This window comes from Ictalurus furcatus, chromosome 2 (assembly GCF_023375685.1).
Source record: "Ictalurus furcatus strain D&B chromosome 2, Billie_1.0, whole genome shotgun sequence".
In the NCBI taxonomy this organism is placed as follows: domain Eukaryota; kingdom Metazoa; phylum Chordata; class Actinopteri; order Siluriformes; family Ictaluridae; genus Ictalurus; species Ictalurus furcatus.
In genome coordinates, this window is record NC_071256.1 from 21,488,326 (window position 1) to 21,504,282 (window position 15,957).

At 37.0% G+C, this 15,957-nt stretch overlaps 1 protein-coding gene across 1 annotated transcript; it reads left to right on the forward strand.

Moving 5' to 3' along the window:
• Positions 1–586: 586 nt before the first annotated feature.
• On the forward strand, positions 587–14,798 carry LOC128625108 (cytochrome P450 2K1-like). Its single transcript, XM_053653173.1, is given in 10 exon segments — positions 587–986; positions 3,489–3,651; positions 5,252–5,401; positions 8,781–8,941; positions 10,609–10,788; positions 11,461–11,466; positions 13,351–13,483; positions 13,661–13,845; positions 13,981–14,122; positions 14,197–14,798. Coding segments are annotated over 10 exon segments (1,527 nt in total). The 5' UTR covers positions 587–782; the 3' UTR covers positions 14,400–14,798.
• The last annotated feature ends 1,159 nt before the right edge of the window (positions 14,799–15,957 follow it).

The following is a 15,957-nucleotide window of genomic DNA, read 5'->3' on the forward strand; positions in this document are numbered from 1 at the left end:
ACTGTGAACAGAGCCGCTCCAAAATACTGATGAGCCTCACACACACTCTAAGTGTAACACAGCCACACTGGTTTACCATCTCAAACAGCAATGAGAGAAAATAAAATCTAAATCTTATCTACGGTGTCGGTGTGGTTGCATTTTAAGACCTTTGAAACGTGAATTTAACACATTTTAATGCTAATTAAGGCCTTATTTTTACATTAAGGAATTTAAGATATTTTAAGACTTTTTAAGGACCCGCGGACACCCTGGATGGATGGATAGATTGATTGATCGTGTTTTTCGAAGTGGAGACTGGCTTGACCGTAGTCCGATCGATTACATCCCCAACCGTAGCCGAAGTCGAACACACCTTCAACCGGTAGTATGCATACCTGCTTTTTTTCCATCTTGAACGCTATTGTCTGTCTGCTGCAAACGTCTGGCTTTTATGTTCACGCGCGCACCGAGTAAATCTCGATTCAGGGTTAAAACCTGGGATGACTGAAAAAGTCTATAACCAGCGTCATGAAACCTGTTTCCCTTAATTAACCCGGGTTGGATTTGTTTTGTCAACTCAAAATTTACTGTGTAACTCTGTGTTTGTCCAACTAGCTTCGTGAAAACAGGCCCCTATGGCTTTTATTCTAGCACAGCTCCATCCGTGTTCATTAACCCCTCCCAGCCCAACTGTTACTAAAGTTACCACCAGTCTTGTAACACGAATAGTCTGTTCAACAGTTTGCTGCTTTCTGCTTGTTTTAAGCAAAACACAGTGGTCTCAGGTTACTGCTTGAGGAATGGGTTTGGTGGAAGAGCTTCTCGTGCAACCTACAATCACCGGCATATTGCTTGTGATAGTGTTTCTGCTGATTGTGTATTTCCTTTTTTCTGATGCCAGCTCTCAGGAAGAAAACAAAGAGTCTCCGGGTCCTAAACCAGTGCCTATCCTGGGAAACATGCTACAGCTGAACCTCAGGAGACCCTACCTGACTCTGCATGAAGTGAGTGTGTTGATTGTTGTAGTCACTTTGTGTATTTGTACTGTTTCATTATTGTTTGATTTCCAGCAAATTGTGGCAGCCATATTTCTCATTCTGTGTGGTCTGAGATGAGAACTCTGCTTAGGGCATACATCTTACAAAGACATTTACATATATAATTTGTAATATGCAAAACATTTAATGTAAACTTTCATGTCAACTGACAAAACCTACAAATATCTAAGTAAAGATTTACATAGATATTTGTGCCCAACCGCAATACTCAAGTAAAAGCAAATATTTTCTGTACTTCTTGGCTCTTGCCTACACATGTTGCGCTCATTCAAGTAAGGACAAAATGACAGACATAAAAGATCTGGGGCATAGTCATACAGGGGTGAAAATAACAACATGAAACAATATTACTATTGAGGATATATATAGCTGGGTCCATAAGTATTTGGACAGTTACACAATTGTCATACATTGGCCTCTGTACACCACCACCACATGTGAAATTTTACTGGTAGCCAATGCAGTGTGGATCGGGGTGATGTGGTCATATATTCTGGTTCTAGTAAGGATTTTTGCAGCTGCATTCTGGACTAAATGGAGTTTGTTTATGCCCCTACTGGAACATCAAGACCGTTAGGCATTACAATAATCTAGCCTAGAGGTGATGAAAGCATGAATAAATTTTTCTACATTGTGTAGTGACATTATATTTCTTATCTTAGCAATATTTCTGAAAAGAAGGCTATCCTAGTAATATCTGCATGAGCATCAAATGAAAGACTGGAATGAATAATCACACCAAGGTCTTTTACTACTGCACATGATGACACAAAGTCCATCCAGAGTTACTATGTAATCAGACATCTTACTTTTAGCTGCATGTGGTCTTAGATGTACTTCTGTCTTGCAGTGGGCCTAAAACAACCTCAGTATGCATAGAGAAGTCACCATTTACATCTATGTATTGATAGCAATCAGTCAAATAAGAACTGAGCCAGGAAAGGGCTGTTCCCTTAGACCAGAAAATGTTGTTGGCATTATCAAGGAGAATAGGATCATCAATAGCATAAGAACTTGCATTAAGGTCAAGCAACACAAGCAAGGAGACACAACCCTGATCAAAGGCCAGTAGTAAGTCATTTACCACTTTAACCAGCGCTCTGTGCTATGATGAGGCCTAAATCCTGACTGATGCATTTCATGAATATTATTCCTATGTAGGTATGAGCATAGCTGCTGTGCTACAACCTTTTCTAAGATCTTGGAGATAAAGGGGAGATTTGATATTGGCCTTTAACTGGATAATTGACAGGGGTGAAGGTCAGGTTTTTTTAATCAGGGGATTACACTCTAGATTACACTTGACCTGTCTGTCTGCGCTTAGTTGTAAGCCGTAAACAAATACCTCAGCTGACTGAGGATTTAGTATACACTATTATTAGGGGGCCAAGCACCCAAGGTGCATAGGCACCTTATTGTGCCAAGTGCTGCCAACACTAGTGCTGCCATCAGGTCAAATATGGGCCTAATTTGGAAGTATGTTGGCTGATATGAGGCTGATATAACACATTTAATTACAGTAAATGAAACATACAGAAGGATGGTGAAACTAAATGGTTATTGTGCATAATATTTATATAATAAGCTCTGAAGAACTTCAAAAATATTCACTTATGAAATTTGTACTATTAAAAAATAAATGTTTTTTAGTGCAGCTTCTCTTTGTCTCTTACTGTCTGTGCCAGCCATTTGCATGGTCTTGGCCCCACCTGATTATCTAGCCTCCTTTTCCCATACATGCCTGCACACACTTGCATCCTCTGACACTTAGCTGCTGCTTGTCTCTTTTAGGACTTTTAGTGCCACTGCCCCTGAACTGTGAAATTCCCTCCTTTTCCATCTCTGTGGCTCCACCTTCCTTTAATATTTTAAAACTTGACTAAAAACTCCTCTTTTCCAACTTGCATTTGCTCACACCCAATGACTCGTGCACTCAATCTTATTGTACATGTTATTGTTTAGTCTGCTAGGTATTTGTCATATTTATGTATACATGTATGCAGTTTTTTTCCCTTTTATGTTTTTATTTTATTTTAAATAATACATGAAATCATTTATTTTTCTTGTAACTGTAAAATGTCCTTGGGTATCATGAAAGGCACTTGTAAGTAAATAAATAAATAAATAAATATTATTGAATCTGGATTTGACTACAGACACTTGATTTTTCTAGAACCTGAATTTTAAAATGTGAGTCTCTGAATAAATGTGCATTTTGAGAAAGAGAATTCAAAATAAAATACTGTGTGGTTTTCAACCTACTATTTGACTATTATGAATTCAAGTGTTTTTAACTTTCATTATTAAGAAGCCAATGTCTATAATTTTTTCTTCCAAGACTGTCACCTTTCTTCTTTCATAGATGCTCAGCCATAGACTAGTGATTATCAAAAATATATATAGATAGATATCTATCCTCTGACTTTAAACTTTGTTTCTTTTTTGTAGATGTCAAAGAAATATGGCTCAATATTCACTGTGTATCTTGGGCCTAAGAAAGTGGTTGTCTTGGCAGGATATCAAACTGTTAAACAAGCACTTGTAAATTATGCAGAGGAATTTGGAAACGGAGATATCACTCCCATTTTCTATGACTTCAGCAAAGGACATTGTAAAAGAGTCATCACTGTTTTTCACAGACTAAATTTTATTTACTTTACTTCATTTACTTAAGATCATTAATTTCCTCTGTTTTAGTCATTTGTTTGTCAATTTGTTCACTAAAACTATTTGGGTATACATTTAAGTGCCTTTGAGATGCATTTATTCCAATTTCATAAGTTGAAATTGTGAAAAGTGAAGCAAGGTGAAAACCCTACAGCAACCCTTCACGTTAAGACAAAAATATTAGACAATTTACGGATTTTCTTTGAGCCAGAGTTTCAAAATTGGGGGTGTGTCAGTGTAAAAAAAAAAAAAAAAAAAAAAAAAAAAAAAAAAAAAAAAAAGGCAGAATGTAATATAGTTAACTGTAAATTTGTTGAAATTGAATGTTTACTTGCCTCAGAAGCTTATTTCCTTTATAATGTGGTTGGTGTACAGTGCCCTCCACTAATATTCTCTCATCTCACTTTATTTATAAAGCATAATTAAAACAACCACAACTGATTTTCCTGATCAACAAAAAACAGGCAAAAGCTTTCACACATCTACTGACTCAGAAGGGTAGTTTCAAACTGGTGGATTCATTTATAGTATTGAAGAGCATTCTTGGTCTATGACAATTTTTATCAATGAGCTCAGATAAATACATAGATTTAGACGATCTGACTGCTATCTGATATTGAGATAGAGAAGACTTTAAAAATATTAATAATATTGGCAACCTTGGTAAAGGCTGTGAAAAATTGTCTATTGTTTAACGTTTTCATTGCACCAAATAACATTTTTATTACCTTAAATCTTTCATTTGGCACCAATTTCAACAGATATTGTATGAGTCAGCTTGATTCATTTCCGTATTCATATTCATTTTATTTTATTTATTTATTTTTGTGCATGATTTGTATGTGGGTGCACGGTGGCTTAGTGGTTCGGGGGTTCGATTCCCACCGTGGCCCTGTGTGTGTGGAGTTTGCATGTTCTCCCCGTGCTGTGGGGGTTTCCTCCGGGTACTCTGGTTTCCTCCCCCAGTCCAAAGACATGCATGGTAGGCTGATTGGCATGTCTAAAGTGTCCATAGTGTATGAATTGGTGTGGGAGTGTGTGTGATTGTGTGCCCTGTGATGGATTGGCACCCTGTCCAGGGTGTACCCCACCTTGTGCTCGATGCTCCCTGGGATAGGCTTCAGGTTCCCCGTGACCCTGAAAAGGATAAGCGGTATAGAAGATGGATGGATGGATGATTTGTAGTTTGATTTCAATTGCAGTATTTTTTTTTTTTAATTTTAATTCCGATTAGTTTCAATTTGAGTTGGTGTATGATTACATTGTTCTAAATGACCTCAGCCTCGAGGTCTGTCCTTTTTTGTGCCTTTGTTTTTACGTGTAATATTGTATAGACAAGATGATGACCTCTTAAGGTGGCTTTAAAATTGTTAGTTTTAATTGCAGAGGAGGTGGGTGAACGCTGATTATCATTCCAGTACTGAGTGTATGAACACTCATATATTCACTTATTGTGCATTCTGTTAATGATTTGTCATGATATTTACCAGTAGTAGAACAACATCAGAATTTGAGGTTTTCTGTTTACCTTCATTCATCTTCAGGAATTCTGTTTAGCAATGGTGAAAACTGGAGAGAAATGAGACGATTTTCGCTCACCACCCTTCGAGACTTTGGGATGGGCAAAAAAATAAGTGAGGAGAAGATCATAGAAGAAACACACTATTTGAGAGAAGTGATTGAAGAATTTCAGGGTAAGATTATCCAGTAAAATAACAATGTACAGTAAAAATGTAGTCACTATTTCACCTTTTTTTTTAAAAAATTGCTTTTTATTATATTTTCTTTAAGTAATTAAAACTAGAATTTCATTATTCACTATGGGGTAATGCTGTATGTCCTATTGCTGCATAAAGGTCAAAAGTGATTTTTCCTGTATATTAAAATTGTATTGAATTAACAATAGCAAATACAGAATTAATATTAACTATTTTAGATAGCATGATCAAAGACAATGTGTTTTACTTTTATTAGCGTTGTCAATTATTCATCAGAGTTACTCTTTTTCTTAATCAGTTTTTATCTTGGGATTATCTGTACAATGAAATTCCAATCTGAGCATGCATATATAAATCAGTGTCTTGTTTATCTACAGACAGGTCCATAAATATTAGGACATTGATAAATTTATTGTAATTTTAGCTGTCCAATGCAGTATATTAGATTTGAAATTAAACCATAAACTTGCAGCTTTAATTTGAGGATATTTACATTCAAATTGGGTGAGCAGAGTAGGAATTACAGCACTTTTTTAAAAGGACCAAAAGTAGTAGGACAATTGGCTGTTCGATGACCAGGTGTATGTTATTCCTTCATTATTTCACTTACAAGTAACCAGATAAATGTTCTAGACTTAATTGGGGCATTTTAATTTTGAATCTGTTGTGGTTTTTCTCAATCTGTTGAGATAGCAATGTTTTTGCTATATAATATAAAGTCAAAAGAGCGGTCACTGCCAGTGAAGCATGATTAGGCTGAAAAACCAAATCCATCAAAGAGATAGCAAAAACATTCTGGCAAATCAGTTATTTGATAAATCCTTAAAAAGAACCACACTGGTGAGCTCAGGAACACCAAAAGGTCCAGAAGGCCATGGAAACTGTGGTGGATGACAGAAGTAAAAAAAACTGGTGAAGGAAAAACTCCTTCACAACTGTTGGCCAGATCAGGGTTTATCATAAGATAAACCCTCAAAAAAAGCCTCAAAACCAAGATGGCCAGATTAGAGTTTGGCAAAACATCCTTTAAAAAAAAAAAACCTTATACAGTTCTGGAACAATATCCTATGGAGAGATCCCACAGAAGACTTTAGCACAAATTGCTGAAAATGATAATGTTGGCTATGATTGAAAGGTGTCAGAACACACAATGCATTGCTGCTTGCTGCATATGAGGTTGCGTAGCTGCAGAATAATCAGCGTGCCAATGCTGACCCCTGTCCACCGCCAAAAGCACCTACAATGGGCATATGAGCATCAGAACTGGACAATGGAGCAATGGAAGAAGGTGCCCTGGTATGACGAATCGTGTTTTCTTTTACATTATGTGAACAGCCAGGTGTGTGCACATCGCTTACCTGGGGAAGAGATGGCCCCAGGATGCACAGTGGGAAATAGGCAAGCAGCAGTAGGCAGTCTGTTGCTCTGAGCAGTGTTCTGTTGGGGAACCTTGGGTCCTGGCATTCATGTGGTTGTTAGTTTGACATGTACCACCTACATGTGTATCTAAAAATAATAGAACATCATGGGAAAGTTAATTTTTTTTTCTGTAATTTAATTCAGAAAGTGGAACTTTCATATATTCTAGATTCATTACAAATTAACTGAAATATTTCAGCCTTTTTTGTTTTAATCTTGATGATCACGGCTTACAGCTCATAGAAATTAATGATCCAGTATCTCAAAATATTAGAATAAAGAATGTATTATACAGAAATGTCAACCTGTGGCTCTACTGAGGTGTTATGGAAGCCCAGGTTGCTTTTGATAGCTTTTGATTTCCGTGAGCTGTAATCATCAAGATTAAAATGAAAAAAGGCTTGAAATATTTCACTTTGTGTAATAAATCTCTAATATATGACTGTTCCACTTTTTAAATTAAATTATGGAAAAAATTTACCACGATATTCTAACTTTTTGAAATGCACCTGTACCTAAACATTGCTGCATAGCAAATATACACATTCATGACAACGCTGCCCCTAATGGCAGTGGCCTCGTTCAGCAGGATAATGCACTCTGCCACACTACAAAAATTGTTCAGGAATGGTTTGAGGAACGTGAGTTCAGTGTGTTGACTTGGCCTCTAAATTCCCCATATCTCGAACTGATTGAACATCTGTGGGATGTGCTCGATGAACAAGTCTGAGCCATGGAGGCCCGACCTCGCATCATACCAGGTACCACAGTGCACCTACAGAGGTCTTGTGGAGTCCATCCCTTGTTGGTTCAGAGCTGTTTTGGTGGCACAAAGGGGACATGCCCATTATTAGACATGTGGATTTAATGTTATGGCTGTAATTCCCTCAAAATAATTAAATTAAACTTCATCTCCAGTGTATGGTAGTTAGCTAAAATAACAACAATGGCCAAATATTTATGGACCTGACTGTATATTTCTAGTGGATACTTTAAGTAAACAGTCATCTGTTACATATGATGGGCCCAAGCACTACAGTGCCATCACCACCAGGTGGGTGTATGAAAACAATGTATAGTGAATTGAGTGCTGTACAGTAATTTGTTTTGCTCTGATGTGTTAAGTTAAGCCCCGGTCAAAAGTTGTTTGGGTCGATGAGAACGATGTGTACTGAGTTTCATACCTGTATGTATGTATGTATGTATGTATGTATGCACCAAGTTTATGTACCACGTAAAAGGGGGAGTCCCCCACTATGCCCATGTACTACCCTTTGCCTAGGTGTACTTCCGACAACTGACGTGTGCCGAATTTCATGAGTTTGTGAGCATATTAAGGGCCCTAAAGGGCCCCCCTGAAACCTTGAAAAAATCCTTAGATAAACAATAGGGCCCTGTGCACTTTCAGTAAACAATTTCAGATAAACAATAGGGCCCTATTAAAAACGGAGCAATAAGTACAGTTTACTACCTACTGGTGAAATTGGAAACCGGTTCAAATTTCTAAATGATTATGTACTCTTATTTGATGCCACTGACCTCAGGAAAAACAAAGAATTGCAAAAGACAAAACTAGTGGAGCAACCTTTCGTTTTCCTTTAGTATGCACCTTTTATGCCATTTTCAAAGATGCCAAAAGAACATTTTCAGCGGCCTCAGACACAGCACTTCTAACTCTGCCCGTTCTGTTTGTACGTAATGCTTTGCACTTAAATCAGTTTTTTATGCAACTTGTTTATAGTGTTTTATACAATGAAGGCCTTTTTTAAAACACAAATATATTACAATAGTAATTATTAATAAATGTAAATTTAGTTTAGTAACTTTACTTGCATTTCCCCATAACATTTTTATAGAGAATGTGTACATAATGTCAGTTTAGATCACATTTCTACAAAGGAAATGTTTGGGATATTAATTATTGCTTACTTTACAGGGAATCCATTTGATACTTCACAGCCATTAAATTATGCCACCTCCAATGTCATCTCTGCAGTTGTGTATGGAAGCAGGTTTCAATACAGTGACCTTCACTTCAAAGAAATGGTTAACCGGATCAACGAGAACATCAGGGTTACGGGCTCACCTTCTATACAGGTACCATGCTAATCTACAGTAGTACTTGAAAGTTTGTGAACCCTTTAGAATGTTCTACGTATATTTCTGCATAAATATGACTTAAGACATCCTCAGACAAGTCCTAAAAGTAGATAAAGAGAACCCAATTAAACAAATGAGAGAAAATTATTATACTTGGTTATTTATTTATTGAGGGAAATGATCCAATATTACAGATCTGTGACCCTCTAGGATTAGCAGTTAATTTGAAGGTGAAATTAATCATGTCATGTGTTTTCAGTTAATGGGATGATAATCAGGTGAGTGAGCTTTTTTTTTTTTTCTTCACCTTGTTTCATTTAAAGAACAGGGATCTCTCAAAGTCTGATCTTCACAAGTATACCATGGCACGAACAAAGGAGATTGCAGAGTTGGTGATGCTCATCAGGCTAGAAAAGATTACAAAACTATCTCTAAAGTGTTTGGTCTCCACCAATACACAGTCAGACAGATTGTGTACAAATGGAGTAAATTCAAGACCATCGTTACCCTCTCCAGGAGTGGGGATCAACAAAGATCACTCAAAGAGCAAGATGTGTCCACAAGGTCACAAAGGAAGCCAGGGTAACTTCTAAGCAACTAAAGGCCTCTCGTGTTGGCTAATGTAAATGTTCATAAGTCCACCATCAGGAGAGTAATGGTGTACATGGCAGGGTTGCAAGGAGAAAGTCATTGCTCTCCAAAAAAAACAACACATTGCTGTCCGAATGCAGTTCAAAGATCTCGTGGACAAGTCAGAACGCTATTGGAAAAATGTTCTGTGGACAGATGAGACCAAAATAGAACTTTTGATTTAAATGAGAAGCATTATGTTTGGAGAAAGGAAAACACTGCATTCCAGCATAGGAACCTTGGCCCATCTGCAGCATATGCTGGTGGTAATATCATGGTTTGGGCCTGTTTTGCTACAGGATGACTTGCCATCATTGATGGAACAATGAATTCTGAATCATACAAATGAATTCTAAAGGAAAGTGTCAGGACATCTGTCCATGACCTGAATCTCAAGAGAAAGTGGGTCATGCAGCAAGACAACGACCTGAACCACACAAGAATGGTTCAAGAAGAATAAAATTAATGTTTATGAATGACCAAGTCAAAGTGATGATCTTATTCCAATAGAAATGTTGTGGAAGGATCTGAAACAAGCAGCTCATGTGAGGAATCCCACCAACATCCCAGAGCTGAAGCTGAAATTCATCCAAGCCGTTGTGTAGGATTGATCAACAGTTACCAGAAACGTTTAGTTCAGTTTCTGCTGCACAAGGGGGTCACACCAGATACTGAAAGCAAAGGTTCACATACTTTTGCCACTCACTATGTAATATTGGTCATTTATTATTAAAATGATCCAAGTATATTTTTCTCATTTGTTTAATTGGCTTCTCTTTGTCTACATTTAGGCCTTGTGTGAAAACCTGATTATTGTTTTAGGTCATTCATGCAGACATTTAGAAAATTCTTAAGGGCTCATAAACTTTCGAACACCACTATAAACAATCAAAATTTAGAAAAGTCGTTCATAGCACAGATTTTTTTTAAAATATGCAAGAAGCATATTTATGTACTATGGTCCTATATAAAATGGTTGTTTGAGGCATAAAGTAATTATTAATATGAACATATGTACTTGTATCTACTTGTAGATCTATAACATGTTTCCCTGGCTTGGTTGCTGGCTAAAGAACTGGAAGCTCATCATGAAAAATGTAGAGCAAAATCAAAAGCAAATAAAAGAGCTTTTGGACAAGTTGGAGGAGACACTAAATGTTGAGGAAACCAGAGGCTTGATTGACTCTTTTCTTATATGCAAAAAGAATGCAGAGGTATCATTCTTGTTGTGTGTGTGTATATATACATTTTTAATATGTAAATTTTTTTACATTCTTTATTTCAGAGTGCATAGATTATCCAGAGTGTTTTAGCTTAACAGACATGAGAGCACTATGGGATGCATAAATATTTACACAGATTCTGGGGTACAGTATATGGGGTTTCTATATCTGGGATGGAGAAACATTTATACTGTGGAAGAAATGAGTATTTTACGCGTCAACATTTTTTTTTTCCAGTAAATATTTCCAATGAGGCTATTCACATTAAATTTTCACCAGACTTCAGTATTAACTCAAGAAATCTGGAAATATAAAGAATTCACATTTTTGTGATTTTTATTGAAGCAAAAAAGTAGTTATCCAACACCTATCACCAATGTGTAAAAAAAAAAAAAAAAAAAACTTAAAATCTGGTTGTGCCACCTTTAGCAGCACCTTTAACTGGAACCAAATGCTTCTGCTAACTAGAGATCAGTCTTTCACTTACTTCTAGGACTAGGATTTACTTCTATGTTTTGGATCATTGTATTGCTGCATAATCCAGTTGCGCTTGAGTTTCAATTTGTGGCCTGAAGACCAGACATTCTCCTTTTAGGATTTTCGTGTAGAGAGCAGAATTCATGTTTCCCTCAATTATTGCAAGTTGCCCAGGCCCTGAAGCAGCAAAGTGTCCCCACATCATCACACATCAAGCCACAGGATATTCTCCCAAAAGGTTTGAGGATCATCAAGGTGTGTTTTGGCAAAATTCAGACAAGCCTTAATGGCCTTCTGGTTTATCAGTAGTTTTCACCTCGCCACTCTTCCATGGATGCCATTTTTGCACAGTGTCTTTATGATGGTGGAGTCATGAACAGTGACCTTTATTGATGCAAGAGAGGCCTGTAGGTCCATTGGTGTTGTCCTTGGCTCTTTTGTGACTTCCTGGATGAGTTTGCTGTGCTTGTGTTGTTTTAGACACTTTTACATGACACCGTGGTGAACTAATGCCTTTTTTTAATGCTGCAAATGTTACAACAAACATGATGGATCCCTTTGGTTTGCTGCATACTGCAGAATGCAATAACTTATCAGACACTATAGAATAAATCATTGCCACTGTGTCCAAGATGCAGGTTTCAGCATATTGGCAGAAAGTGTTAACCATATTGTTGGCAGAGGTGAGTAGCAATGCACTACATTTACTTCGTTCCATTTACTTGAGTTTTTGAAAAATTTTACTTTTAAGTATAGGTTTAACTGGCCATACTTGTACTCTTACTCAAGTTTATTTTTAATCAGAAATGTACTTTTACTTCTCTTCATATGCTGGCATTTCTCCGTTACTGTTAAATGTTCATGAATATATGTAGTTTTAATAATTAGTTTGGATCACGTATAATGAGATGACAAGGCTCATGATATGCTGCAGTGGTCTGAATGTGGATGCAACAACCATTCACTTTTTTAGAGGCTCAGTCCTGGAGAGGGGAAGAAGCAAGCGTGTTGAAGACAGGACACACACTTTCTGTTCTGTTGCATAGTCTGTTCTTTTCTTCTCTGTTGTATTGTTTAAATGCAGATGCTGACAAGGTTGTGTTAACATGTTAAGACAGTTGAGAATGTTTTTTGGTGTGTGAGTTTTGTGTTGAAATGACCATCTATCTATCCATCTTTTACTGCTTACTCCTTCTTCAGGGTCACGGGGGAACCTGGAGCCTATCCCAGGGAACATCGGCAGGGTACACCCTGGATAGGGTGCCAGTCCATCACAGGGCACAATCACATACACACTCACACACCCATTCATACACTACGGACACTTTAGACACGCCAATCGGCTTACCTACCTTACCTCGGCTTACATGTCTTTGGACTGGGGGAGGAAACCCCCGCAGCATGGGGAGAACATGCAAACTCCCCGGCCCCGATGGGAATCGAACCCCGGACTCTGGAGGTGTGGGGCGAACGTGTTAACCATTAAGCCACCGTGCACCCGTTGAAATGACCAGTTCTGTGTTATTGTACCATCACAGGACTGGGATATGCTGCTTCATGTTGAACCCAGGTCTTATATCATTATAAACAGAACAGGCAGACTTTCAAGGAGATATGTGACTTACAGTTCTCCATATAGTCTGAGATTCAGGATTTTCCCTTCATTTTAATCAGTAACTAAAATGTACTTGTACTTGAGTAAATTATTTTCTGATTGTTGGCCTCTTCAGACCTCAACACAAGGCAAAATTTTTGGGTTTCTATTTTCCAAAAGTATATTTTCAGTAGTAAAAACAGTATGGTTTGGTACTGTATGCATGCACCCCAAGAACATAAATAAAATCTTGAAAAAAATGAAAACTTTTTTTTTTTTTTTTAAAGAAAAAATATCCCTCTTTGTTCCAGTGTAGTAATATAAGTATGTGTCACAAAATATTATTTTAGATACAGGTGGCACTGCTGCATAGAACCTTGAATTGATCAGTAAAGAGTGTACTCTAATAAGATAAAATTTAATGACTCACACTGTCTAATGGTTAAGTATGGTATGTTTTTGTTTTTTGGTTGGACAGAAAGCTGGAGATAGACTCTTTGTTTCACGAACAGAATCTCATAACAGTTTCCAACCTGTTTGCTGCTGGTACTGACACGACTAGCACAACACTTCGCTGGTGCCTTCTACTCATGGCCAAGTATCCTCAGGTTCAGGGTAAGATTTTACACACAATAGCAAATGTTTACACTTGTACAAACATTGTCCACAGGATGACCAATGCAGGTAAAAATAAATAAATAAAAACTATACCAGAATGTTTGACATGACACAACTTTTATTCTATTTATATATATTGAAAGTTTTACAGTCTACAGTTTTTCTTGGTTCTAGACCGTGTCCACGAAGAGATTGACAAAGTCCTTGGAGGTCGTCAGCCAGTGGCGGAGGATAGAAAGAATTTGCCTTACACAGATGCAGTGATCCATGAAACTCAGAGACTAGCTAACATGGTACCAATGAGTCTCCCCCATACCACTAGTTGTGATGTTAAATTCCAGGGCTTCATCATCAAGAAGGTCAGATTGTGGCGCTAAGTAGAAATTATTGTTAATAATTTATGTAGGGCAAAGTGTTCTACATATCTCTAACATTTATATAATTATACAAAGGTGACTATAGATATTGACATGTAAAGCTCTTCTTTAATGCAGGGTACCTGCGTGTTTCCTCTCCTGACATCTGTGTTGAGGGATGAAAGTCAGTGAGAGCGCCCACAGAGCTTTAACCCAGCACATTTCCTTGATGAGCAAGGCGGATTTGTTAAGAAAGATGCCTTCATGCCTTTTTCTGCAGGTAGTATAAAATGCTTTTGTCTGGTGAGTGTGGTGCTCCTATAGTTAGTTTCAAAGCTGCTTTTTTGTGTTCAGGGCGGAGGTTGTGTTTGGGAGAGAGTCTGGCCAGGATGGAGCTCTTCCTATTCTTCACCTACTTAATGCAGCATTTCCACTTCACTCCTCCACCAGGGGTGTCTGAGGATGAGCTGGACCTCACTCCAGCTGTGGGCTTCACATTGAACCCCTCTCCCCACAAACTGTGTGCAGTTAGCCGTGCATCACACACACATTCTTAAGACCTAATTTACTTAAACCCCCAAATGCTCTTAATTATATTAAAATGTATACTTTTTTTTAAAATATACTTACAATTTTATGTACTTAAATATGCTAAATAATATTAATCTCATTCATTGATCAAGTGTTTAAATAAACTTTGCTAGTTGATAACACAAAAATAAAATTAAATTGTAATATAACATTACTGTGAAATATACGTTTAGTTAAAACTTTTTGATTTAAAGAAATACACTTGTTTTTGCAAAGTCTGTTAAACAATCTTTAGTAATGCACTTAAAGCTCATGCTACATGTTATTATACTTCATGTAAGTGAATTTTACCAAGTAAAAAGTGAATGTTGCATTGTTAAATATATTCCTGAAAAAAATCAAATTAAAACTTTTTCTGTTTAAAATCTTTTTATTGACATTTTTTCTAACAAATTGCAATCAGGCCATATGAGTACAGATATGGCAAAAGTACACACATACTTCACTCAAGTAGAGGTACAGATACTCATGTTTAAAAAGATTTTGGCAAAAGTATTGAGTACACTTTTTCACTCAAGTTAAAGTAAAGTATGGGCTCTGGCATATACTTAAGTAAAAAGAAGCCATTACTACTACCCGTTTTAGTGTCGTGCTCTTAACTGGACCACATCTTATTAATAGATTAATACAAAAAAGTTACATTTCAAATTTTGTTAGCTAATGAATGTAACCAGGCTGAACAACTACCATGTAGAACACAAGCAGAGAAAAGACTAGGCTAACGGGGGGAAAAAAACAACCTATTTGCCATCATCTACGCCACATCCTCTTGTTCTTGGAAACAACAAAAATTTATTATAATGCTTTAAAAATAACAGAATTGAGGTGAGTTATACTATAAATTTGATTGAAATGCAAACACAGAAAATTAGAGTGAAAGCATAATTTACACTTCACCTATTTTACCAGTTCTACAGCATATGGAAACTCTGACTAAACCTGTCAGGTCTCAGATGACTGCTTAATACTGGAGAACTTAAGAGCAGACTATGCATTTCCATATTAAAGAAAAGAAAGTGTTTCTTTAAATCTGTTACTGCTCAAATTGGCGACATGACTGAGAAGAGAGACATTCCTGACACAAGCCTATTCATCGGCTTAAACAATTTGTCCTAAAGACTGAATGTTAATGTGTGCGCCATCAGTACTAGCAACATGTGGCAACATCTCTTATAAAAATCTGAGAAACAAAATTGTAGGGAAAAATCCTTAGCCCCTCCAAAAACTGGGGAATAATAGGCAAGGCATACACTACATAAGGCATAAACTATGAGAGACTTTTATTTAGCCTCAAGTTAGTGTGCGTGATAAAATATAAAAAAGTAGTGCCCAGGTGTGGGAATGAAAATCACTTTTTCTAGCCACTTTTTCCTAGTTCACTTTATGGCCTAATTGGATGGAGACAGCAAATATCGCAAACTTTTTTTTAAAATGCACTTTCACCTTGCCAATAACAGTAATGTGCAAAAAGTGGATGGAAACTTGGCAAATGATAACAAGAACTCAATATCCGTTCTCTTCTCC